At 45.4% G+C, this 27,195-nt stretch overlaps 1 protein-coding gene across 2 annotated transcripts in view; it reads left to right on the top strand.

The window, feature by feature from the left end:
• Positions 1–26,973, top strand: part of CCDC126 (coiled-coil domain containing 126) — a 36,045-nt gene extending 9,072 nt beyond the window's left edge. For both annotated transcript variants that reach the window (XM_069729842.1, XM_069729843.1), the window contains exons 2-3: positions 3,818–4,189; positions 26,322–26,973. In XM_069729842.1, coding sequence (XP_069585943.1) covers positions 3,952–4,189; positions 26,322–26,503 — 420 coding nt within the window. In that variant the 5' untranslated portion in view covers positions 3,818–3,951 and the 3' untranslated portion in view covers positions 26,504–26,973. The remainder of the gene's footprint in view (positions 1–3,817; positions 4,190–26,321) is intronic.
• The last annotated feature ends 222 nt before the right edge of the window (positions 26,974–27,195 follow it).

The raw sequence follows: 27,195 nt of genomic DNA, 5'->3' as shown, positions 1-27,195 counted from the left end.
TACGTATGCATTATACGTATGCATTATACGTATGCATTATACGTATGCATTATACGTATGCATTATACGTATGCGTTATACATACTCCCGGCCAGAGCCCGTCAAGTGGGCATGGCCTCTCTCCATACACTTGTATGGAGCAAGGCCGCGCCCTGTAGTCTGCCACGCCCACTGGACCACCGAGTCACTAGTCAGGGCGTGGCCTCGCTCAATGCAAGTGGATGGAAAGAGGCTGCGCCCACAGGACGGGCTGTGCCCCGGAGTATGTATAATGCTTACGTACCATCCGGTCCCGGCTCAGAAACCGGCGAATCCCCACAGTGCGTGTGTTGGGGGGTTTCACAGTCACTATGTGACTGCAGACTTATTGGTTCAGACCGGCAAACCCCTTTAAGGAGAAACTTTACCCACCAAGAGCTGATCTGTGCGCTGTTCCTGAGACACAGCAGACAATATTATCTATTAGGCTATGTTTCCATGGTCAGGATTCTCTGCACTTTGGATGCAGCGGATACCCGGCTCTGCCCAAAGCGCCGCCCCCTGTTGTACACGCGGTGATTCTGGATGTGTTTATTGAGCACATGCGGAATCGCCGCATCTTATTCATTGACTGCGTTATTTATCTTGCAGAGACTGAGCGTCTACGCAAGGTAAATAGACATGCTGCAGTCTGGAAAGACGCGCCGTATGTCCGGTTGCGCAGGGAAGCCAGAGGCGGCCCTGCACGCATAGTGGAGACGGGATTTCATAAAATCCCCTCCACTATGCTGTAACATCTGGATGCTGCGGATTGGACGCTGTGGCTGTATGCAGCATCCAATCCGCAGCAAATACTGAACGAATACGCTCCGTGGATACATACCCTCAGTGTATGTTAGCCGTGAGTTTTTAGTTCAGAAGTTTTTACATGAGAAGTTCAAAATCCATGAACTTTGAATGAAGAGTTGGAAAGTTTCAGCTCTGAGATCTCCCAAAAATAAATGTAATAAAAATGAATGTGAGTATGTGCTTAGTTTCTCCCTGATGCTGCAATGAAGGTGCCATGGTAGTTATAGAGGCAGCTCTTATTTCTTCATTTGTATCTTGTGGGTCTGCAGATCTCAGACAGTCTTCAGAGCTTCTTTCCTCACTGCTAGGGACTGCAATAGACAATTAGTGGTTTTCCAGTTGTGACGTACATTTTTTTTTTTTCTCCCCTAGCAGAAGAGTATAACAATAAACTGAGCTGGAGTGATAGTCACGACCACTGTGCACATCACCGCTGCAGACAATCGCTGAGCTCAATGATTTATGCCATCTATAGTGTGACGTCTCTGCTGTAGCTTGTAAACAGAGACTGGGGCAGCTGAAGAGATCTGCAAGCACCAGTCCAGTATATTGCTTATCCCTCTGGATGGTCAATGTGTGTAAATGCATTAAAACTAGAAAACCCTCCTAACGGGAATCCGACAGGTGATACATACTGCTCGATCACGTGTGTCATGGATCGGACTCTGGCTTTGAGGTCAGCCTTGCTTGTTTAACGCCGATACTCTGAAGCGTAGAGTAAACCTAGTTTCAAAAGCCTCTGGCTAGTGAGTTGCACGGGAGACTAGTCGGACAGGCAAGTCCCTGGGATCTTCACTGTCCCCATCTTCCTTTTGAGTGACATCTCTCCCTATACACGCACACAAAGAGGGATCTGTCAATCCAGGGCAGAGAGAAGCCGTAGGAGATCTGCTTGTGGGACTGGTATCCCATGTGGCTCGGTCTCCAGCAGCTACTACACTATGCTTTTCTCTAAAAGTTTCAGAATTAAACATGTATGGCTGACATCATACACCCAGTGTCTGATTCCCTTTAAGTGAGAACACTGTACCCAAATCTGCCCATACTTTTGATGGGTTAAAGGGGTTGTCCAGACCAAACCGATAAGTCTGCAGGCACTGTGCGCTGCGGGGATTCACCGGTTTCAGACCCAGGACAGGAGGGAATGTATGAGTTATACATACTCGCGGGCAGTGGGCTCGGCCTGGCTTCCATACACTTGTATGGATCATGGCCGCGCTCTCTTGTCGGCCATACCCACTGGCCGGCCGCATCATTAGACGGACCGTGGCCTCTCTCAATACAAGTGTATGGAGCAAGACAGCTCCCACTCGCCAGGAGTGTGTATAACGCATACATACCCTCCAGTCCCGGGTCAGAAACCGGCATATATAAGTAAATGTGCCATCGGACACTGTTCATGGGGAATTTCAGAGTATTTGGCCACAGTAGTTCAAAGTGTAGTGTAAATAATCCAAAAAGTGTATATATAATGTAAGTTGTATTTTGTTGTTTTTTTTTTGAGAAGTAAAGTATTGTGAAATCCTTCATTTATGAAGCGGTTGTTTCCCAATATCCCTCATAGAAGATTTAGTTGGCGGTCTCCCAGAGCTGTAATATGTTGTAAATCTGTCCTCAGCAGGTAACCGCTGCGTTTTAGTACAAAGCCCCCAAGTATGTAAGGACAAATGACTGACGCCGCTAAAGAAGCGAGAGCACGGAATAAAGGTCTGACTGCGGAGAGATTAGTGGAGCCGTTCACCACTTTAATCATTAAACAAGCTCGGCTTCTTAACTGTTAGGAATAATGGAACTAAACATGGGGGCACAACAGTGGGCAAAATAATAGAAAAGATTTTACCAAGATTATTCTTTAATTCTATTCATGGCAGTTGTCAGGGTTTTCGATTAGACATAAGTATTAGGGCTCCACCACAGACTATTATTTTATGTCATTGTGAAATGCCCACAAATAAGTGTGTTTTTTAAACGTAATAGTCCTGTTAATTGTGGATTTAAATTTAGTGTCATTTTGTACATGTGATTATCTTGGCTTTTTAAAATCCAATGGACAGGCCTATATAGCGGCCAGCCCAATGATAGTTTGACCAGCAGTTACCTCGCTCATCTCCCCCTGTACACAGGAGCCGGACCCTCTGCATCTCATGACACTGCTGGATCTGAGGGTGTGCAGCAAACAGGAGCGAGCAATGTCTTATGCGCCCGCTCGGACCTTGTCTGACAACCTGATTCCTTCTAATTGAGTTATGAGGGTGACACTCCTAAGGAACCCCACTGATCAGAAATGGATAACTTATTTATCGTCAGATATCTGACAGTGACTTTTCTAGTCTGAAAATTTAAATTATAGGCATTCTAATTTCAACCATTCCCCGACATCATTTATCTGGAGACCCCCATACATAAGTGATGGTCGTCAGGTCCTGTCGGCGTGTTTACTTGATATTAATCTGTACCGAAGCCTAAACTTTAGGGTTTATGATCAGCCAACGAACGAGCATTTTGTTTGGCAATATGTTTATTTGGGCAAGTGATCAGGCCCCCGATTATTCACCTTGGTGAAAATGCCAATGTTCTCTTTTCATATTTTTTTTTTTTCAATCTTTATTTTCCTAATTTCTTTTATGTACCCAATTATCAAGCCATGACTGCCAATGAAACCTTATGCCTTGCCATGGACTCCGTCTTTCTAACAGGAGAAGTTATGCTGCCTTCAGAGCATTTTCTCTTGCCGGAGCGGACAAATCTGTCATGTTATTGGCAGGAATATATCAAAGCTCCGTATTGTGACATATGCCCAAGGCTGTAAATGTGACAAGGGACGTCCACCGTGTCTAGAAGAAAGATGTTTTACCCATCAACTTATAAGAGTCCCGGTACGTCACTGCAGATGTATTCTGGATGGGTTTATTCTAGGCTTTCTTAATGTGAACACTTAATTTCAGAAAACATTTAGGGTATGTTATTTATTTCTTTTTTTCTTTTTTAGATGCAGTAGATGAGAAAGAGGACTTTCTTACAATGACCCGTACAAGTGCCTGTGTTCACTCCAGTTTTGTTCTTTGTGTATCACCTTGAGAAGAAGTAAATCTCCGGTGGAAGCTGAGCGGCGGGGGAAATAACATGTATTTAACATTCTCTAGAAAGACGGTCTCCCAGAAACTGAGCATTTTACTACTTGCCTTTGGATTCATATGGGGCCTCATGTTGCTACGATACACCATTCAGTATCCCAGACATCAGAGCAGCACCGAGCTCAGGGAGCAGATCTTGGACCTGAGCAGAAGATATGTGAAAGCCTTGTCTGAAGAGAATAAAGACATCGTAAATGGAGGGAGTGGAGACTCAATGGCAGGATATGGTAAGAGGTGCAGCAAGTTAAAGGGTTCTTTGGTCACTTGATCACTTGCATTGGTAAAACGTCCCATATCCAGACTTGGTCTGAGATACCTAAAGACACTGAATATATGAATTTTAATCTGCATTCCTACTACATAGACTATACTTTTAAAGTTGAAGTATTTAGGACACAAATTGGCTAATCCGTCTGCCAAGCTACAGGCATTCAGTATTTTGTGAGATCAGACGGCCGCTGTAACAGAACCGGTTTTGGCGGTAAATATGTGCGTGTATATATTGTAGGAAAGCCAGGTAGACTATTGTTTAAAGCGTAGTACTACAGGCCCTGATTAGCTGCGCCTGGATAGCCATGACTGGAACCAGGCCATGTGCTCACTGGTCAGTCAGCGGGGGGAGCTCAGCAGAGGGGTTGTGTTGGAGCTGGAGAGAGACCAGCCGGAGTATCTGAGGAGAGACTGCACAGACCGTGTGCACCAAACTGTAAGGATCACTGGTTCCTATGGACGATAGCTGTTCTGTGTGACCGAGCTGGGACTAGCTCTCCCATGTGTCAGTAGCCAGGGTTTGTATTGTTTAGTTAGTGCCTGGACAAGGCTAGAGATTTATGCTTATGGTTTTCTTTTCCGTACTGTGTAGCCAGTGGAAATAAACACTATTCTGTATGTGATATAAAAACTCTGTGGCTCAGTGTTCAAAGTGGCTGCCTGAAAGTGAGCCCCTAAAAAAGTGTAATATATGTATAATACTCTTGGCTTAAACATATACAATGTATATGAGATATATTGGCCACTACTGGACAACCAATGTATTGTTTTATATGGGGCACCTAAGAAGTGAAAGGGGTTGTCTGGCCTTAGAGTGACTGTAGACTTGTACCCTACGTGACTGCAGACTTGTCACTCCCAGCGTGCGCACCGTGGTGAGGATTCTCACGGTACGGCCACATTCCAACTAGATTGGTCCAGTTTGCTCAATACTCTTGCATTGAGTGAGTCTGCGCATGTTTAGTTGGCACATGAATGTATGTAAATCATACTTGCTGTCATTCACCAAACAGCGGAGAAACCTTAGTGTGCAGTGTGAAGAAAAAAATACTGATCTGCAATCATATAGAGTGAATGCAGACTTGTGCCCTAAGACCGGACAACTTATCTAAAGGGTTTGTCATAGCCAGACCGATAAGTCTGCAGCCCTCTGTATGACTGCAGACTTGTGAATTCCTTAGCACTCGCACTGTGTGTTGCAGGGATTTGCCAGTTTCTGAGCTGGTAAAGGAGGGTATGAATGAGTTATACATACTCCCGGGCAGTGGGCGCAGCCTCTCTCCATCCACTCGTATTGAGCGAGGCTGCGCCCCGTCTAGTGCGGTGACCAGCAAGAGTGTGTGGCCTCCATCCATACAAGTGTATGGAGAATGATGCCGTGCCCGCTGCGCGGGAGTAGGTATAACTCATACACACCTTATGGTCCCAGCTCAGAGACTGGCGAATCTCTACAACGCACCGTGCATGCGCTGGGGGATTCATAAGTCTGTATACATACACACACACACACACACACACACACACACACACACACACACACACACACACACACACACACACACACACACACACACACACACACACACACACACACCAGACTTATTGGTTTGGACCGGACAACCCATTTAAGGTAAATTTTGTAGTGAAAGTGCAGGACTGACTTTGATCTAAACACAAATGCTTGTGTGGCTCTTCAGTTGGCAGTAATCCTAAATACACACTTCGCCCTGATTCCTTCCTCGGCACTCCCTTTTTTTTTTTATTCTTTTTTTTTTTTTTTCTTTTTAAGTACAGAAATTAACAGCGTGACCACCTTGAGGTCTGTAAGTATGATGATCTACTTCATAAACCTCATCTGCATAAAGGTAATTGGATGTTGTTTTGTCTTCAATTCTTTTACCTTTGTGTACTTACTGGGTCCATAAAAAAAGTCCTCAATTGAGTCCTGCAGTGTAACATCGGTGCAGGGTGCCATTGTGGTTGATAAAACTGCCAGCAGTCAGTGCAAATTCACTTTAGCCCACAGTCTGCACATAGAAATGTTAATAGCAAACCTTGCAAAACATGGCGATAGCAGGACTCAAAATAGTGAAGGGTAAAGGGACATCCACACTGCATTTGGTACTTACACTAGCCAGAAACATATGGGCATACATGCCTAGCTGGATACCCAGTTGCTACAGTCAGCATCTACTGCTCAGTATATTTTCATATATTGTTTTAATAAAAAGTCCGGTCTACTTTTCTTCAGTGCAGTTAGGGTTGTGGGATCCCGATGTATCCCACCCAAAACACGGGAGAAGATCACCCTTTTGGCAAAAGTTTGGCAATAAGTCTATTCGCACTTGTGCCAAGACATTTTCCCATCATATCAGCTGGCAGTACATCACAGATGAGGTGTAAGGCTACGTTCACATTAGTGTTGCGTCGGGCACACCCGCGGCGACGCATGCATCATGCGCCCCTATATTTAACATGGGGGGCGCATGGACATGCGTTGCATTTGCGTTTTGTGACGCATGCGTCACTGTGGCGCATGCGTCAGGGTGCAGAGGACGCTGCATGATGCAGTTTTTTCTGCGCCTAAAACCATGCAAAAGTGGACGCATGCGTCACAAAACGCTGCGTTGTGCATGCCGACGCTGCACCGCACAACGCAAATGTGAACATAGCGTATGTTGGGCATTTGTTGGCTGCATTTATATCTCCTAGTTGCTAGAGTTCAACAATCAAATAAATGTTTTGTTTGAGCAGATGTTATTATTTTAGCAATTTCCGTATATCCACACTGGCTATATGTCGTCCATGTCATAAGGAGCAGATTGAATGGCAAACCTACTAATGCCACTGGGTACAAACCGAAGTGAAAGGATTATATTTCTGCTAAAAATGAAATGTATGGCCATCAACCTTGTATGCAGTAAAAATATGGTTACTAAATCACTAGTACATACAAATGTGATAACCAGTTTCCTTTGTTAATTTATTCTACCTTCCACATGAATATACCAGGACGCCGCCTATGTGAGATCGCATGCACGGAACTGTGCACACGGACCAACGGGTCTGACCCTGCACTACCAGGTACTCTGTAGGCGACAGTTCACACGAGTGTACACACAGATTGCACTGATCTATTGCACTAGATGTGTATTCTATCCTAATGCTCCATTACCACTAACCCTCTGGGCTCTGCTCCATCTGAGCTATTCATGTGGAAGGTAGATTAAATTAGAATTTATTAGCAGAGGAAACCAGTTATTGTATTTATCTGTACTGGTGATTTAGTAAATATATTATTTTTACTGCATGCACGTTTGATGGCCCATCCATTTCCTTTTTAGCGCAAATATAATCCTTTCTCTTCTGTTTTATTATTTTGCCGTAAAACTGCATGTAACACAAAGTATGGTTTCTGAGCAGATTCACCCTTGGTGGTGGTCTGTATGGATGGTAAGCTCTGGCTATGGTTACTATATGTTATGTACAGTTTTTAGTGAAAAGTTAATCTTCAATTTGCACCCAGCTGCACGTTGCCCACACCAGATGTCCCTCTGAGACCTAAACCCAGTAGAGACCCATTTATAACATTTAGTAATGTGCACATAGCCACAGACCATGGTCTGATCACAATACCTGGCCCGACCCCTGGGCCTCCTGACCTAAACTAACTGCCCGATAAAGCCCTAGAAGACATTTAGGAGACTTGGGTCCGGTTTTGTGATCCGAGCATGTTCTGTATTCCGTTGACCTGTGAAACCGGCCTCCCATTGTATATCAGTTTAGCCTAGAGTCTGCCTTTAAGTGATTTTTTTGTGAAAATATTTCTCCAGGTGCACAAACCATCTGGGCGAGCAACATTTTTTGACGATGCTGCCCTAAGCAGTTCATTATTATAATTCCATGTGAATTACTGATTCTTTCTCATAAAGATATTTTCAGTGCATTTGTGTCTGGAGGTTACAAGGAGGAATTTGTGCTTTTCTCTACTTACTCAGCAACTTGTGAAAATGGAGACATCCCTAAGGGGGATTTTACTTCCCTGAAATGAGCTATAGAATCGCCAGTGTGAGTTTTATGGAAACCTCAGACATTACAGCGTGTTGTGTAACTACTTAAGTGCATAAAGGGGGCTTCAGTAAGAACAAATCATCATCTATCCACAGGACAGGTGATTACTAGATTGGCGGGGGTCCAATTGCTTCAAGTCTCACCGATCACCAGAATTGAGAACGTCTGTGCTCTTGGTTGAGTTAGTGGTGGTCGCACTTGCACAGTACCGGCTCCATTCATTCTCTGTTCGGCTGACATGGATCACTGAGATCTTTAGGTTTCAGTGCATCAGCATAAATGAGAGAATGCAATTCTAATCTGGCTGGAGCCATCCTTTCATGTGCGTTCTGGTGGTCCCAATGCCAGCCCCCTGCAGTAACCAATCCATAAAGCCTTCCCAGTGTCGTGGCATAGGGCTCATGCAGACGAGTGTATAAATTGGACAAGTTGTGTCTGATTTTTGATCAGTTGGCACATGTACAGAGCACTGACTCATGTTAATAGGGTTGCTCAGTTGAGGACTTTTCCTCTTGGCCCAACGGTCCGTGAGAAACAAATTGCAGCATGCACCATTTATTATCCACGTCTATTCAAGTTAACAGCAGGTGCATTAAAAAACAACAAACAAATCCCATACAGATCGTATGTGTGGGATCCGATTTTTACAGATACATTTCCATTATTAACCTAGGAAACTGTCTGATCATGTACAAATTTGTATGTAGATGTATGAAAATGGTAGCACGGATGAAACGCAAATAAAATGTTTCATATGCTCGTCTGCAGCCGGCCATAATATAAGGGGATCCTGCATGGAAGCTAAAGCAGGCGGTAGAAACTTTCTTCAGGGAGCTGCGAACATTTCAGGGCTAGGGACCCACAGGAAGCACTTGTACTTTCCAGATTAAAACTTCACTCTGTCATTTATGCTGCTGCTAAAACAGCAATTTCCTTATGGGGTTAAAGAAAGCATATTTTACACCAGAAGAGAAGACTGCGTAGGAGATAAGGGACGAGATAGGAAAGTGCAGAAACCTATCAGCAAGAAAGATTAATAACCGGTGTGCCTTGAGCGCATGTTGGAATCGCTCGCAAGTAGACACTTAAGATAGTCAGCGTAAGGCTGTGTGCACATGCTGCGTTTTCGTTTTGTGATGGGGTTTTTTCTGCGCAGTTTTGTCTCAATCTGAAGGATTTCCTAGTACCAGCAAAGTGAATGAGATTCCTGTGCACATGTCGCTTATTTTTTCCTTGCAGATTTTAAATCTGCTGCATTGTTGCAGAAAACTCTGCAACAAAAATATTTTACGCAGCTTTTTTCCTGCCAGCGCATGCACATCCATTAAGGCTCTATGCACATACCGTTTCTTGATTGTCTGGGGTTTACATTGCGGGGTCTTCCTGATGTATGACCCTGTAGGTACACTCTGGGATACAATGCTTCCCTTTTGGTAAAATAGAATATATCATACTTCGCAATATAGGGAAGCAGAGTAGACTGCACTTTCCTATGTAGATCGAAAAGGAAAAAAAAAAAGATCCGCCAATGCAAGCCGTCTTGGCATGTGTCAAAAAAACACTCTTGGCATATGCTAAATGCATGAGGATCTGTAGACCGGATTCGAGTATGCCAGGATTGTACAAAACGGGATGTAAAGCGAGAACCTCGTATCCTTTTGTGTTTCCACTGTTGCATAGCAGCTGTAAAGGTTTATATGACTGTGAAAGCCAATGTGTCTGGGGTTTCCAGGGACGCTTTCTTACCCGTGCTAGCCAGGTGTCTGCAGAAGTGTTTGGTTTCTTCTGGTTATGTCGCCTGCGTGGGAATAGAGTAAAGGTACCGTCACACATAATGATTTCTTTAACGATATCATTGCTTTTTGTGACGTAGCAACGATATCGTTAACGAAATCGTTCTGAGTGACAGCGACCAACGATCAGGCCCCTGCTGGGAGATCGTTGGTCGCTGGGGAATGATCAGGACCTTTTTTTTGGTCGCTGATCACCCGCTGTCATCGCTGAATCGGCGTGTGTGATGCCGATCCAGCGATGTGTTCACTGGGAACCAGGGTAAATATCGGGTTACTAAGTGCACGACCGCTGTGCTCTGCTTTACGGCCGGCGCTCACAGTCAGTGCGGGAAGCTGAAGGCGAGGGACGTGACAGACACCGGAATGTAAGTATGTAGTGTTTGTTTTTTTTACATTTACAATGGTAACCAGGGTAAACATCGGGTTACTAAGCGAGGCCCTGCGCTTAGTAACCCGATGTTTACCCTGGTTACCCGGGGACTTCGGCATCGTTGGTAGCTGGAGAGCTGTCTGTGTGAGGGTATGTGCACACGTCAGGATTTCTTGCAGAAATTTCCTGAAGAAAACCGGAAATTTTCTGCAAGAAATCCACATATTTTTTTTTTGCGTTTTTTTTTTCGCGTTTTTTTAGCATTTTGCAAGCGTAATTAGCTTGCAGAATGCTAAAGTTTTCCAAGCGATCTGTAGCATCGCTTGGAAAACTGACTGACAGGTTGGTCACACTTGTCAAACATAATGTTTGACAAGTGTGACCAACTTTTTACTATAGATGCAGCCTATGCCGCATCTATAGTAAAAGAATGTTTAAAAATAATTAAAAAAATGGTTATACTCACCCTGCAGACAGCCGATCTCCTCAGCGGCGTCCATTCCTATAGATGGTGTGTGTGTGTGCAGGACCTTCGACCAATCACAGGACCGCGACGTCATCGCAGGTCCTTCACACAGACCATCTATAGGAACAGAAGCGGCAGCATGCACCGCTGAGAGGCGGGAAGACACCGGGGCCATCAGAGGGTAAGTATATGACTATTTTTTATTGTAATTCTTTTTTTTTTTTACTAATTATATGGTGCCCAGTCCGTGGAGGAGAGTCTCCTCTCCTCCACCCTGGGTACCAACCGCACATAATCTGCTTACTTCCCGCATGGTGTGCACAGCCCCATGCGGAAAGTAAGCAGATCAATGCACAGGTGTGCGGAATCCCCGCAATTACGCATTTTTAATGAACATGTTGCTTTTTTTTCCGCAATGCGATTTTTTTTTTTTTTTTTTTTTTTTTTCCCTGTGGGGAAAAAAAAAGCAACATTTGCACTAGAAATGCGGAATACACTGTAATTAATAGGAGGCATATGTAAGCGTTTTTTTTCGCGTTTTTATAGCGAAAAAACGCGAAAAATACTGAACGCGTGCACATGGCCTTAGGCTATCTAGCTACAGGAAGCCTCGTGGCTCACAGCAAGCACGTTTTATTCAGAGCCCAATGAGTGTGCAGGTCTAAAGAGATTTCACCGGGTCTAGGAAACATCAGGTCAGAGGCCGGGGAGATTTGGAAGCGTGGAGCTGGACAGTTCATACACATCTTGGCCCCAAATAACATTGTTGGATTTCTAAGCTCGTTTTCAGCCAATGAATGGAAGAGCGTTTTATTCATTGAAAGCAAACAGATCTTGGAAATGGTGAAGTAGAAACTTTTTTCAATGACTGGTTTAAGGGGCAATCACACGGCAAGATGATCTGAACAAGCATTATTTATCGAGCATCTCTGCACGCACTGGGGATTCCCAAACAAAATGACATTAAACTGGACGTAGATAAAAATAAAGCAGAGCAGAGAGGGAATGGTAAGTATATTAAAGTGATAATTGCATTAGACATTTACTTTTAGGTCCAGTAATATTTGGACGGTGACACAATCTCCATGATTTCTGCTCTGCAGGCCACTATATTTAATTTAAAATGAAACAACCGAGATGCAATTGAAGTGTAGACTTTCAGGTTTAATTTAATGGGTTGAACAAAAATATCCCGTGAAACGTTTAGGAATTGCAACTATTCTTCTACAAAGCCTCCTCGTGTCAGTGGCTCGAGAGTAATAGGACAAATTAACTTTACCATAAATAAAATGTTCATTGTTAACACTTTGTAGATAATTATTTAACTGCCTGAAGTCATGGACATCACCAAACTCTGGGTTTCCTCGTTTTGTGGTGCTTTGCCGCCTTTACTGCAGCTGACTTCAGTTGTTTATTGTTTGTGCGTCTTTCTTGTCTTAAGCATGTGAAATGCTGCTCCATGGGGCTGAGATCTGGTGAAGGACTCTGCCATTGCAGAATATTCCTTTTCTTTGCCTAAAGGCCCCTTCACATTAAGCGACGCTGCAGCGATACCGACAACGATCCGGATTGCTGCAGCGTCGCTGTGTGGTCGCTGGAGAGCTGTCACACAGACAGCTCTCCAGCGACCAACGATCCCGAGGTCCCCGGTAACCAGGGTAAACATCAGGTAACTAAGCGCAGGGCCGCGCTTAGTAACCCGATGTTTACCCTGGTTACCAGCGTAAAAGTAAAAAAAAACAAACACTACATACTTACCTACCGCTGTCTGTCCCCGGCGCTCTGCTTCTCTGCACTCCTCCTGCACTGGCTGTGAGCACAGCGGCCGGAAAGCAGAGCGGTGACGTCACCGCTCTGCTTTCCGGCTGACCGACGCTCACAGCCAGTGCAGGAGGAGTGCAGAGCACAGCGCCGGGGACAGACAGCGGTAGGTAAGTATGTAGTGTTTGGTTTTTTTTTACTTTTACGCTGGTAACCAGGGTAAACATCGGGTTACTAAGCGCGGCCCTGCGCTTAGTTACCCGATGTTTACCCTGGTTACCAGTGAAGACATCGCTGGATCGGTGTCACACACGCCGATCCAGCGATGTCCACGGGAGATCCAGCGACGAAATAAAGTTCTGGACTTTGTTCAGCGACCAACGATCTCCCAGCAGGGGCCTGATCGTTGGTCGCTGTCACACAGAACGATTTCCTTAACGATATCGTTGCTACGTAACAAAAAGCAACGATATCGTTAACGATATCGTTATGTGTGAAGGTACCTTTAAAGGGAACCTGTCCCCAGAAACAAAAACGCTATTAACATGTGGATATTGGCTTAATCTGCAGGTTAATGGCATTATCGACATGCCCGCACTTAACCAAATGCCGCCGGGACAAAATGAACGTTATTCCTCCCGGCAGTGTTCGGCTTCCAGTCACGGGGGTTGGCGTCAGTTTAGTCACCGCTCCGAGTATACAGAGCAGCTGCTATAACCGTGCCCCCTGACTGGCAGCTTGCTCTGCATTGAGGCAGATTTCCTTTATAACTCCTATGTTGCTTTCACAGTATGGTTTAGGTCATTGTCCATCTGTACTGTAAATCAAAGGTTCACCGCACACTTTAGATAAATGATGAAGATATTTATGACAGTCCATATAACAGGATCAAAGGTTCATGGGAGAAAAACAAGTGATCATACATAAAGCTGCTAAAATAACTTAGACGTTTCGACCCGTCTCGGGTCTTGCTCATTGAGTCTCTGTATCTAGTAGGTAGATCATTTGTCTTTAGAGATTGTCTTTAGGAGGTCCACACAAGGAGCGCTTGGTGACCTTGTGCACAGCAAGGCGCGGGAGTGCTGCTATTCGGACTCTTATCTCGAGAAACAGGCCTTTTGTCTTGCCCTGAGTTGGTCAAGGTGTGAGATGTCACTCACAGCCTTTGAGGCTTGGCCCCCTGCTAAGTGCCAGCTTTCTCCTTGAGGCTTTGAGAATGTGGTCTTCCTGCTGAGCCCAGTTTCCTGTCAGTGCTGGCAAAGGAAGGGGGTTTTATAATCCCAGGTCATACAAGATACAAATGATTGGCATGAAATTACACCTTCAATATTCTTCACACGGCCTTTCTGTTTTTGAGGCTGAGTACTAGTTTTCACCTCGTGATGAACCCTCTTTCTTCACCATGGATATAATTCTGTGATCATCCATAACTGTTGTTTTCTTATGGATGTTCAGGCCTTTGTGAGTTCCCAAGCTCACCGATGCAGAATGTATCATACTGTTGATTTGGCCACTCCTAACATTTCTGTTAGAATAGTCCATGCCCCGTGACTGAAACCAAATGCTGCCTGGGGAAATGAAGTTCATTTTCCTCCCGCAGCTTTCTACTACGTCAGTGGTCCCCAACCTTTCTGACCTTGAGAGCCACATTCATCTCTGACAGAAGGTCGGGAGCCACATCCAGCTCCCACTCACCACACAGTTAGGGCAACCAAAGACCCCATTACTAGTATAATGAACACGAAAGCTTTTCCACAGAAATCGCCCGGAAGCAGTATACCAAGATCCAGGGGTTCCCACAATACCCCCATTCAATATTCTCCCAACACACAGTCGCATACAGATTCAAGTGTCTCTTGTGATGGGTAGTATCGGCCTGATGCCAGCTTACCATGGTTAAATTATCTCTAAACATATGTGCATCCAAATCTGCTCTTCTGTGCAGAGCTGCTCACAACATTCACCATTTTGAGATGTGCTCTTCATACCTGTTTGCTAGACCTGGAGCTAATGCACCAAGCTGGCAGACAGCCGCGAGCCACAATTCATCGGACCACGAGCCACATGTGGCTCCCAAGCTACAGGTTGGGGACCCCTGTGCTACGTGAAGGTGGGTTATTAATAGTGATGAGCGAATATACTCGTTGCTCGGGTGACCTCCGAGTATTTGACTGCTCGGAGATTTAGTTTCATCCCGGCAGCTGAATCATTTAGAGCTACTAGCCAGCCTGAGTACATGTGGGGGTTGCCTGGTTGCTTGGGAATCCCCACATGTAATCTAGCAGGCTAGTAGCTCTAAATCATTCAGCTGCTGGGATGAAAACTAAATCTCCGAGCAGTCATAAGTACTCGGAGGTCACCCGAGCAACGAGTATATTTGCTCATCATTAGTTATTAGGGTATGTGCACACGATGCGGAAAACGCTGCGGATCCGCAGCAGTTTCCCATGAGTTTACAGTACAATGTAAACCTATGGGAAACAAAAAACACTGTGCACATGCTGCGGAAAAAAACTCGCAGAAACGCAGCGGTTTACATTCCGCAGCATGTCACTTCTTTCTGTGGATTCCGCAGCGGTTTTACAGCTGCTCCTATAGAAAACCACAGTTGTAAAACCGCAGTAAAAACCGCGGTAAATCCGCGATATATCTGCAGCAAAAACGCAGCGTCTTTGCCCTGCAGATTTATCAAATCTGCTACGGAAAAATCCGCTTTGGACCATTCTACGTGTGCACATAGCTTCAACGCTATTAACCTGCAGATTAACCTCATATCTTTAGGTTTATAGCGCTTTTGCTGGAGACACGTTCCCTTTAACTGTGTAAAAAAGCAAAATGTGCAATTGTAAGTTCGGTGTCATGTTATATGATGATTGCAATATATTAAGAGGAAAAGAACCTTGTTGGGAGGAGTGCTTCTTTAACCCCTTAACGGCTGCCGATATGCCTTTTAATGGCGGCAGTTAAGGGTACTTATTGTACGTATTGTACTAAGTGTATAGCACTGCCCCCCATCGTCAGAAAATCTCCGGGTCTCTGCTACCTGGGGTAGCTGAGACCCCGGAGAACATGATTCCGGTCTGTTTGTACCATCCCCAGTCTTGTCATCGCTGTTATTCACCGAATAACGGCTGTAGAATCTGCTGAGTTTTGGGGTGCCAGTTAATACTAATTAACAAGAACTACTGGATCTTTAAAAGGGGGGTTATTACAAACCAGGTATTTACATAAGGGAAGTCTAACTAAGGGACAAGGGTAAAATTAAAGGGAAGAGTTATTAGGAGAGGGTAGTGGAAACTGGGATGTGGGATGGAAGAGATATATAATTGATCCGTACATATATATTAAACCAATACACATCCAAGCCATGACTCCACCCTTGTTCCGGTATCCTTTGTAGTAGAGTGTCCAATCATCTTCTGGTAATATGAGAAATTACGGTTGCAGTAGTCATCCTTTTTAGCTGGTGTCCTTGGATTTACGATAAAGTCCTGGTGTCAAAATGCCTGAGGGCATACCTTTTAGGCCAGAGACTAGATGGCCATCTGAATAACAATGGCTTGTAGTTCACCTCCACATGGAATATGTGTCAAAGATAAGATGTTCAGTTCAGGAGCAATAGCTTAAGGTACCTTCACACATAACGATATCGTTAACGATATCGTTGCTTTTTGTGACGTAGCAACGATATCGTTAAGGAAATCGTTGTGTGACAGCGACCAACGATCAGGCCCCTGCTGGGAGATCGTTGGTCACTGAACAAAGTCCAGAACTTTATTTCGTCGCTGGATCTCCCGTGGACATCGCTGGATCGGCGTGTGTGACACCGATCCAGCGATGTCTTCACTGGTAACCAGGGTAAACATCGGGTAACTAAGCGCAGGGCCGCGCTTAGTAACCCGATGTTTACCCTGGTTACCAGCGTAAAAACAAACACTACATACTTACCTACCGCTGTCTGTCCCCGGCGCTGTGCTCTGCACTCCTCCTGTACTGGCTGTGAGCGTCGGTCAGCCGGAAAGCAGAGCGGTGATGTCACCACTCTGCTTTCCGGCCGCTGTGCTCAGTCAGTGCAGGAGGAGTGCAGAGAAGCAGAGCGCCGGGGACAGACAGCGGTAGGTAAGTATGTAGTGTTTTTTTTTTTTTTTACTTTTACGCTGGTAACCAGGGTAAACATCGGGTTACTAAGCGCGGCCCTGCACTTAGTAACCCGATGTTTACCCTGGTTACCCGGGGACTTCGGGATCGTTGGTCGCTGGAGAGCTGTCTGTGTGACAGCTCTCCAGCGACCAAACAGCGACGCTGCAGCGATCCGGATCGTTGTCGGTATCGCTGCAGCGTCGCTTAATGTGAAGGGGCCTTTATACTCCCAACACCACAGGGGTTGTGTCCTCCAAGAGGTTGGAGACACCATGTCCATCTACAATGTAGATTCTCTTTATTCTATTAAAAGAACATAGAACTTCACACCCCAGGAACTTGGGTGACCACAATTTACAGCTAATGGTCAATTCCTTGGATGTAGGCCTTAAGGCCCCGTCACACATAGCGACGCTTAAGCGATCCCGACAACGATATGACCTGTCAGGGATCGTTGCTGCGTCGCTATGTGGTCGCTGGTGAGATGTCACACAGTGCGATCTCCCCAACGACGCAGCAGCGATGCGGCGACCTGTACAACGATGCTATTTCATGACGATTCAATGGGACGTCCTGTCAACGAGGTCGTTGGTAAGGTGTCAAACACAGCGATGTGTGCTACCCAGCGGGACCTCAACGATCAAAAAACGGTCCAGGCCATTCCGACACGACCAGCGATCTCACAGCAGGGGCCTGGTCGCTGCTACGTGTCACACATAGCGAGATTGCTACTGAGGTCGCTGCTGCGTCACAAAACTTGTGACTCAGCAGCGATCTCGCTATGTGTGACGGGGGCTTTAGCTGTTATGTGGAGTTCAAGGAATGTTCATTGATCTTATAATACACTAGATGGTGGCCCGATTCTAATGCATCGGGTATTCTAGACTATGCATGTCCACGTAGTGAATTGCCCGGCCACGTAGTGAATTGCCCAGGCACTTAGTGAATTGCCCAGAGCCACGTGGTATACAGCCCAGAGCCACGTGGTATACAGCCCAGCCAGGTTTGTCACAGGTTAAAAAATAAATAAACATATACGCACCTTTCCGAGGGCCCCTTGTAGTCCACGGCAGCTTCCGGTCCCAGGGTTCGTATGAACACAGGACCTGTGATGACGTCGCGGTCACATGGCCGTGACGTCATGGCAGGTCCTTCTGCCATACCATCTTTGCCACCGGAACCTGCAACGGAAGATGGCGGCCGGCGCGAGCGACTACGGAGGGTGAGTATAGCAGGTTTTTTTTTATTATTATTATTTTTAACATTACATTTTTTTACTATTGATGCCGCATAGACCGCGTCAATAGTAAAAAGTTGGTGACACACAGGGTTAATAGTGGCGGTAACGGAGTGCGTTACCCGCAGCATAAAGCGGTCCGTTACTGCCGGCATTAACCCTGTGTTGGCGGTGACCCGAGGGGAGTATGCAGGCGACAGGCACTGACTGCGGGAAGGAAGGAGCGGCCATTTTCTTCCGGACTGTGCCCGTCGATGATTGGTCGCGGCAGCCATGACAGGCAGCTGGCGAGACCAATCAGCGAATGAATAACCGTGACATTCAGACAGACAGAAGTGACCCTTAGACAATTTTATAGTAGATAAACCGTCCATGTTGGCTCCAACAACAACACTCGCCAAAAAAAAAAGTCAGATTTTCCATTCATTTCTCTCTCCTCTGATGTGATCTAGCATACCCTCTGGCTCCCGACCCTCCTTGTAATTTTCCTGGAAGAAAATGGCAGGCACATGCGCAGTACGCCCGCCGAAATCTGCTGGCCGGCAACAATAGGAGATATTTCCTATTGGTTCATTTTGACCACTCTGATAGACCCTATCACAGTGATCAAAATAAAAAAATATAGTACATCAAATCCCCCTTTGTCACGCCCTTAGTTAGGTAAAATTAATAAAATGTATGGTAATTTTTTTTCCATTCTTTGCAGTTAGAGTTTGGGTTAGATCTAGGAGGGTTATTAGGGATGGAATTAGAATTGGGGGTTCCACTGTCTAGGTACATCAGAGGGTCTCCAAAAGCTACATGGCACCCACCATTGATTCCAGCTAATATTGCCTTCAAAAAGTCAGCCCTGCCATGCGCCCAAACAGTGGCTTTATCCCATTTATTTCCTTACACAATGCTTTAGTTCTCGTGAAGCGCCTGAAGAATTAATAAACTTCTTGAATGTGGTTTTGCGCACCTTGAGGGGTGCAGTTTTTAGAATGGTGTCACTTTTGGGTATTTTCTGTTATATTGACACCCAAAAATCGCTTCAAATGTGATGTGGTCCCTAAAAAAAATTGTAAATTTTGTTGAAAAAGTGAGAAATCGCTGGTCAATTTTTAACCCTTATAACGTCCTAACGAAATAAAAAAATATTGTTTCCAAAATTGTGCAGATTTAAAGTAGACATATGGGAAATGTTATTTATTAGCTATTTTGTGTGACAGCTCTCTGATTTAAGGGCACAAAAATTAAAATTTGAAAATTGCTAAAGTTTCACAATTTTTGCTGAATTTCCTTTTTTTTCATAAATAAACGCAAGTCATTTCGAAGAAATTTTACCACTAACATGAAGTACAATATGTCACGAAAAAACAGTCTCCGAAATAGTGGGATCTGTTGAAGCGTTCCAGAGCTTATAACCTCATAAAGTGACATTGGTCAGAACTGTAAAAATTGGGCTGGTCATTAAGGGGTTAAAGGGAACCCTGCAGCTCTTTTTGTGCCCCTAAACTGGTTCTATTCCTTATTACATAAACAGAAGTCTCTAAGCCTGCCCCTAAATATTACATCTAACCTACAAAATCTAAGATGGCAACAAAATGAACATATAACCTGCTGTAAGTAAAAAGGAGTAATGCGTATAAGTAACATAGGACACTTAACGAAACGCTGCTTTTGATTAAAAAAAAAAAGTGTAAAAGCCGTCCCACCAGTGCCAACGTGTACCCAGATTGGGACGGGTTTAACCTCTAGTATTAAAACTTTACTATGTGTCAAAAATGACCTTAATGTAAGAGGTGAGCAAGACTGGGGTCCAACTATGGACACCCATCAATGGGAAGATACATAAATATTGTTTACCAAGTCCCCTGTGTTATTTATGTGCATTATCGCTTTTTATTTACAGCAGGGTATATGTTCATTTTGTTTCTATCTTAGGTTTTGTCTGTTTAATGGCCAGTGTGAACATGCTCCTACACGTGGCATGTATACCAACTTATTCTCCAGTTCATTTCTTTCAATTTTACATCTAATCGAGTGAAATCGCAACAATCGCCTTATAAAATCCTTCGCTGCATGTACCTTATTTTCCTCACTTCTATAGCGCCATCATGTTCCACAGCGCTTTACAGACATTCCCATCAGCATGGTATAGTCATCTGGGCAGTGTCCTAGTCAGGAATGGTCAGTCTTCAGTCCAAACCTGCCACTCCCGGGCATTGTAGGTCACCAACAGATTCCACGGTAGAGATGTCAGGCGGGTGTGGGAGGAGCAGGGTTGGAGCGCTGACTGTTCGGTTCTAGACCTCGCCCACATGACTATCCTCTGGTAATTTACATGCAGCACATGATGGGAGTTTTCGTGGTTGGGTCAGATGTATCAGTTTGTGTAACAAGGCATGGTGTCGGCGTGGGGCAAACAAGTTTCATGTGCTCTAATTAATGCAAAATACACCACAATTTTTTTTTCTGTGCTGATTTAGGTGTACGCTTGTAGTCCAGGGGGTTTGGGGCTTCTTACTTTGCTTTTTATTGACTTTTTTTTTAATTAGCTGCGAATTTTTGATATATGTAACAGTTTTTAATTTTAGTCATATATTTTGGGGTAGCCTTTTTATTTCCAAGGGTTGTCAGTGAAAACAAGTTATCACTTATCTACTGAATGACTTATTGATTGGTGAGGTCCGTCACTGGCACCCACAGTGATGGGAAGAATGAGGACCTATTATTAGTGATGAGCGAATATACTCATTACTCGAGATTTCCTGAGCATGCTCGGGGGTCCTCAGAGTATTTTTTTTAGTGCTCGGAGATTTAGTTTTCATCGCCGCAGCTGAATGATTTACAGCTACTAGCCAGCTTGATTACATGTGGGGATTCCCTAGCAACCAGGCAACCCCCACATGTACTTATGCTGGCTAACAGATGTAAATCATTCAGCTGCGGTGATGAAAACTAAATCTCCGAGCACTAAAAAAATACTCGGATCTGATTTTTCATCTATTTTTGTTCCTTTTTTTTTCCCGATGCTCTGTTTGCAAAAACAAAACATATGAACAACCCCATAGATTATAATACTACTTGTTCTATCTGTGAAAAATGCAAATAGAATATGTTCTTCCAAAACGGACGTGCGAATGAGCCGTAGTCATCATTTACAATTGGTGAGTTTATGCTTGAAGAATATTTAATCCACACAAATGATAAAACAATGAGGCAAAAAGAAATCCCCCCCATCCCATAAGAGCTTACAGTCTAAATCAGAACTGGGCAAAGTGCGGACCAAAAAGGCTGAGGAGCTGCGTGACTCACAGCAAGGCCGACTCCAGGTTTTTGTGGGCCCCGGACGAAAGCGCATCAGTGAGCTCTTTTAGCACATACCTCGTGCATAATGCACAGATAAGAAATATACGTACAATGCCAAAGATTTCACTTCTTAGGGTACCGTCACACAGTGCAATTTTGATCGCTACGACGGCACGATTCGTGACGTTCGAGCGATATAGTTACGAGATCGCAGTGTCTGACACGCTCCTGCGATCAGGGACCCCGCTGAGAATCGTACGTCGTAGCAGATCGTTTGAAGCTTTCTTTCGTCGTCTAGTGTCCCGCTGTGGCGGCATGATCGCATGGTGTAACATATATTGTATACGATGTGCGCATAGTAACCAACGGCTTCTACATCGCACATACGTCATGAAATTATCGCTCCAGCGTCGTAGATTGCAAAGTGTGACAGCAGTCTACGACGCTGGAGCGATATTGTTACGACGCTGGAGCGTCACGGATCGTACCGTCGTAGCGATGAAAATTGCACTGTGTGACGGTACCCTTACATTACATGAGTGATATCTATGGTAAATTCTACAACAGCTCAGAAACCGGCAAATCCTCGCCACGCACAGTGTGTGTCCTGGGGGATGTAAAAGGCTGCAGTCATACAGAGTGATACACAGTGACTGCAGACTTTTCATCTTAGATTGAACAGTATAGTCCTCCTTACAGTATAATGGGCCCCATATATTGCTCCATACAGAATAATGGGCACCACATAGTGCTCCATACTGTATTATGGGCCCCATATATTTCTCCATACAGTATAATGGGCACCACATAGTCCCCTATACAGTATTATGGGCCCTATATAATGCTTTAAGCAGTATATAATGGCCCAATACAGTATATAATGGCCCCATATACAGTGTAATGGGCCCAATATAATGTTTCTTACAGTATAATAGGCCCCATATAGTATATTGGGCCCTATATAATGTTCCCTACAGTATAATGGGCTCCATACATAAAAAAATCAAATACCTCTACTGTTCCCCGCTGCTCCGGTCTCTTCACATTATTCTGGCTCTGCACTGCTCAGCACAGAGGGAGCGTTGTAGTGACGTCATCACACCCTCTGCTCTGAGGTGGCAGAGTGTAAGAAGACGCTAAAGAGACCATAGCAGTGGGGAACGGTAGAGGTGAGTAGCGTGCCTGTGTCCACGACAGCGAGTGCCTCCTCCCGGTCGTCCTGGGCCTGGGAAACTGGACAAGTTATAACGCCGGCCATGGTCCACAGCCTGCACCATGCCCTCTGCCGCCGCACGCAATCAGCATGTGAGACAGCAGGAGCGATGTCACTTCATTGCGCTGCTGCTGAGACTCTGCATCGGAGACAGGAGCAGAGCACCGGGGGAACGGATGCGAGGAGAGTATGTGTGTATGAGGTGTTTACGTGTAGGGAGGCTATATGGGTACTCGTGATGTATATAGAGGGGCTGTGTGGGAGTTCGTGCTGTATATATTGGGCAGCATGTCCATGCTCAACTTTCCTCCCACCTCTCATCTAACTCTCCTTGACAACCTCTAATCTGGCTTCCACCCCCACCACTCCACCAATACTGCTCTGACCAAAATTACTAATGACTTACTCACAGCCAAAGCTAACAGACAGTTCTCCATCCTCCTCCTTCTCGACCTGTCCTCTGCTTTCGACACAGTCAACCACTGCCTACTGCTACAGATTCTTTCATCCCATGGCATCAAAGGCCTTGCCCTGTCCTGGATCGCCTCATACCTTTCTGACCGCACATTTAGCGTTTTCCACTCCCACACTACCTCCTCATCCCGCTCTCTCTCTGATGGAGTCCCTCAAGGCTCTGTCCTAGGGCCCCTACTTTTTTCCATCTATACCCTTGGCCTAGGACAACTCATAAAGGCTTCCAGTACCACCTGTATGCGGACGACACTCAGATCTACCTCTCTGGCCCAGATGTCACCTCTCTACTGTCCAGAATCCCAGAGTGTCTATCAGCCATATCCTCCTTCTTGACCTCTCGCTTTCTAAAACTCAATGTAGACAAAACCGAACTCATCATTTTTCCCCATCTCTCGTATCCCCCTACCTGATCTACCTATTATGGTAATAAACAGCATCACGCGCTCTCCCGCACCTGAAACCCGCTCTCCACTCTGCCCTGTCCTTCAAACCACTTGTCCAAACTCTTGCCACCTCCTGTCGCCTCCAACTTAAAAATATTGCCAGAATCCGTCCCTTCCTCAGCCCACAATCTACTAAAACTCTTGTGCATGCCCTCATCATCTCCCGCCTTGATTACTGCAATACCCTCCTCTGTGGCCTCCCTGCTAACTCTTGCACCACTCCAGTCTGTCCTCAACTCTGCTGCCCGGCTAATCCACCTTTCCTAGCTACTCCCCTGTTTCTCCCCTCTGCAAATCCCTTCACTGGCTCCCAATTCCCCAATGAATCCAGTTCAAACTACTAACACTGATCTACAAAGCCATCCACAACCTGTCCTCTCCCTATATCTCTGATCTAATCTACCACTATCTTCCCTCACGTAATCTTCGATCCTCCCAAGACCTCCTACTCTCCTCCACACTTATTCGTTCCTCACACAACCGCCTCCAAGATTTCTCCCGAATATCCCCCATCCTCTGGAATTTCACACCTCAACACGTCTGATTATCCACCACCCTCGGATCCTTCAGACGGAACCTGAAAACCCATCTCTTCAGGAAAGCCTACAGCCTGCAATAACCATTCTGCTGCCTCACCAACCGCCCGAGCTGCTGCCTCACCAACCGCCCGAGCTGCTGCCTCACCAACCGCCCGAGCTGCTGCCTCACCAACCGCCCGAGCTGCTGCCTCACCAACCGCCCGAGCTGCCGCCTCACCAACCGCCCGAGCTGCCGCCTCACCAACCGCCCGAGCTGCCGCCTCACCAACCGCCCGAGCTGCCGCCTCACCAACCGCCCGAGCTGCCGCCTCACCAACCGCCCGAGCTGCCGCCTCACCAACCGCCCGAGCTGCCGCCTCACCAACCGCCCGAGCTGCCGCCTCACCAACCGCCCGAGCTGCCGCCTCACCAACCACCCCAGCTGCTGCACCCCCGACCTTCTGTCTCTTCCCTATTGTCCTGTAGAATGCAAGTCCGCAAGGACAGGGTCCTCTCCCCTCTGTACCAGTCTGTCATTGTACATTTGTTTACTGTAAACGATATCTATAACTCTGTACGTAACCCCTTTTCTCATGTACAGCACCGTGGAAGTAGTGGTGCTATATAAATAAATAATATATAGGGAGGCTGTGTGGGAGTTCGCACTGTGTAACAGGCTGTGTGGAGGCTCGTGCTGTATATTGGGAGGTTGTGTGGGGGCTCACTCTGTATATAGGGAGGCTGTGTGGGGCTCATGTATATAGGGAGGCTGTGTGGGGGCTCACTCTGTGTATAGGGAGGCTGTGTGGGGTCATGCTTTATGTAGGGAGGCTGTGTGGTTGCTCACAATGTATATAGGGAAGTTGTGTAGGGCTCATGCTGTATATAAGGAGGCTGTGTGGGGCTTATCCTGTATGTAGGGAGGCTGTGTGGGTGCTCATGCTGTATGTAGGGAGGCTGTGTGGGGATCATGCAGTATATAGGGAGGCTGTGTAGGGCTCATTCTGTATGTAGGGAGGCTGTGTGGAGATCATGCAGTATATAGGGAGGCTGTGTGGGGATCATGCAGTATATAGGGAGGCTGTGTAGGGCTCATTCTGTATGTAGGGAGGCTGTGTGGAGATCATGCAGTATATAGGGAGGCTGTGTAGGGCTCATTCTGTATGTAGGGAGGCTGTGTGGAGATCATGCAGTATATAGGGAGGCTGTGTGGGGATCATGCAGTATATAGGGAGGCTGTGTGGGGATCATGCAGTATATAGGGAGGCTGTGGGGTTCATGCTGTATGTAGGGAAGTTGTGTGGGGGCTCATGCTGTATATAGGGAGGCTGTGTGGGGCTCATGCTGTATGTAGGGAAGTTGTGTGGAGCTCATGCTGTATGTAGGGAAGTTGTGTGGGGGCTCATGCTGTATATAGGGAGGCTGTGTGGGGCTCATGCTGTATGTAGGGAAGTTGTGTGGAGCTCATGCTGTAAGTAGGGAGGCTGTGTGGGTGCTCATACTGTAAGTAGGGAGGCTGTGTGGGTGCTCATGCTGTAAGTAGGGAGGCTGTGTGGGGCGCATGCTGTATGTAGGGAGGCTGTGTGGGTGCTCATGCTGTAAGTAGGGAGGCTGTGTGGGTGCTCATGCTGTAAGTAGGGAGGCTGTGTGGGGCGCATGCTGTATGTAGGGAGGCTGTGGGGATCATGCTGTATTTAGGGAGGCTGTGTGGGAGCTCATGCAGTGTATATAGGGAGGTTGTGTGGGAGCTCATGCTGTATATATGGAGATTTAAGCATTATTAATTCTGCTCAATAGTAAGGCTGCCGTCACACTAGCAGTATTTGGTCAGTATTTTACATCAGTATTTGTAAGCCAAAACCAGGAGTGGAACAATTAGAGGAAAAGTATAATAGAAACATATGCACCACTTCTGCATTTATCACCACACTCCTGGTTTTGGCTTACAAATACTGATGTAAAATACTGACCAAATACGGCTTGTGTGACGGCAGCCTAACTTTGTCAGCGTTCAGGTTTCAGTGACTAGGGTGGCGCCAACGAGGGTTCAATCACAGCACAGAGAGCGGTGTCTGTAACTGTGCCCCCAGCACTGACTGACAGCAGGCTCAGTATTGGGGTCTGCTGTCAGTCAGTGAAGAGGGTTCGATTACAGGCAGATTTTTTTTTAAACGTTTTGTTAGTACTTTCTTTTTGAAGAAACATAGCAGAAATAAGCTTACAGTTTCTTGCTAAATTTAAAATAACGCTTGTGCGTTCCTTATGTTTTTAACAGTTTTTGGTTTTTTTTCCATTTTCTTTACCAACAGCTGATCTGAAGAGGACAATTGCGGTTCTGTTAGATGACATCCTGCTGCGCCTAGGAAAACTAGAGAACAAAATAGACTATATTGTAGTTAATGGATCATCCAGTAACCACACTAACAGCACCAGCGGGAATCTGGTTCCCCTAACCACAAGTAGACGTGTCCATTCCTCTGGAAAGCGATGATGATGAGGAAGAAGATAAAGCAGAGCCGTGAGCTTACAGAAAGCCTCCATCCTCACCACTCCAGCTCTAGGAATAGTACACAGTCGTCAAGAGCTTTAATATGAGGACTCCCTGCTGTAATGTCAAGTGTTACACACTTGTCATGAATTATTGGCCATATTTTTTTCTTAGACAAGAGAGAATATGTTTTTCTACATGTGTGAATTTTATTATTAGGTTCTGTTTTGGTTCTCGATTATAAAATTTAGTACTAAAAAATAAAATATTTTGAATCTGTTGGAAAAACCTATACTTGTATATTATATTTTGCTACACAGAAAGTTTTATGTTTTAAGCTAAAGTTTTTGAACGTGTGACCCAAAGAATGTATTTATTTGCACTGTTAAAGCATAACATAACCATAGATGACTTGCTGTATCGATTTATTTATGTGAGCTCACCAATGACAAATAAAAGGAATAGGAACTGTGTGTTATTTTGAAAAGCATTCCTGGAAAGTTATATTTTTTTTAAACCATTTTTTATTTTATGGTTTTTCATTTCTTATATAAAAAAAAAATCAAAAAAAGGCTCCAAAAGATTTTATAAAATTAGCAAATACCTCCAGTTAGAAATGTAGTATAGTTTTTTTGATTTGCTATGTCACTTTCTCCATACAGGGCATTGCACTAGCTTGGCTATCAATGGTTACA

Source organism: Ranitomeya imitator, chromosome 6 (assembly GCF_032444005.1).
Source record: "Ranitomeya imitator isolate aRanImi1 chromosome 6, aRanImi1.pri, whole genome shotgun sequence".
Taxonomy (NCBI): domain Eukaryota; kingdom Metazoa; phylum Chordata; class Amphibia; order Anura; family Dendrobatidae; genus Ranitomeya; species Ranitomeya imitator.
The sequence above is the reverse complement of the archived record's forward strand: the minus strand, read 5'-3'. Positions and strand labels throughout refer to the sequence as shown.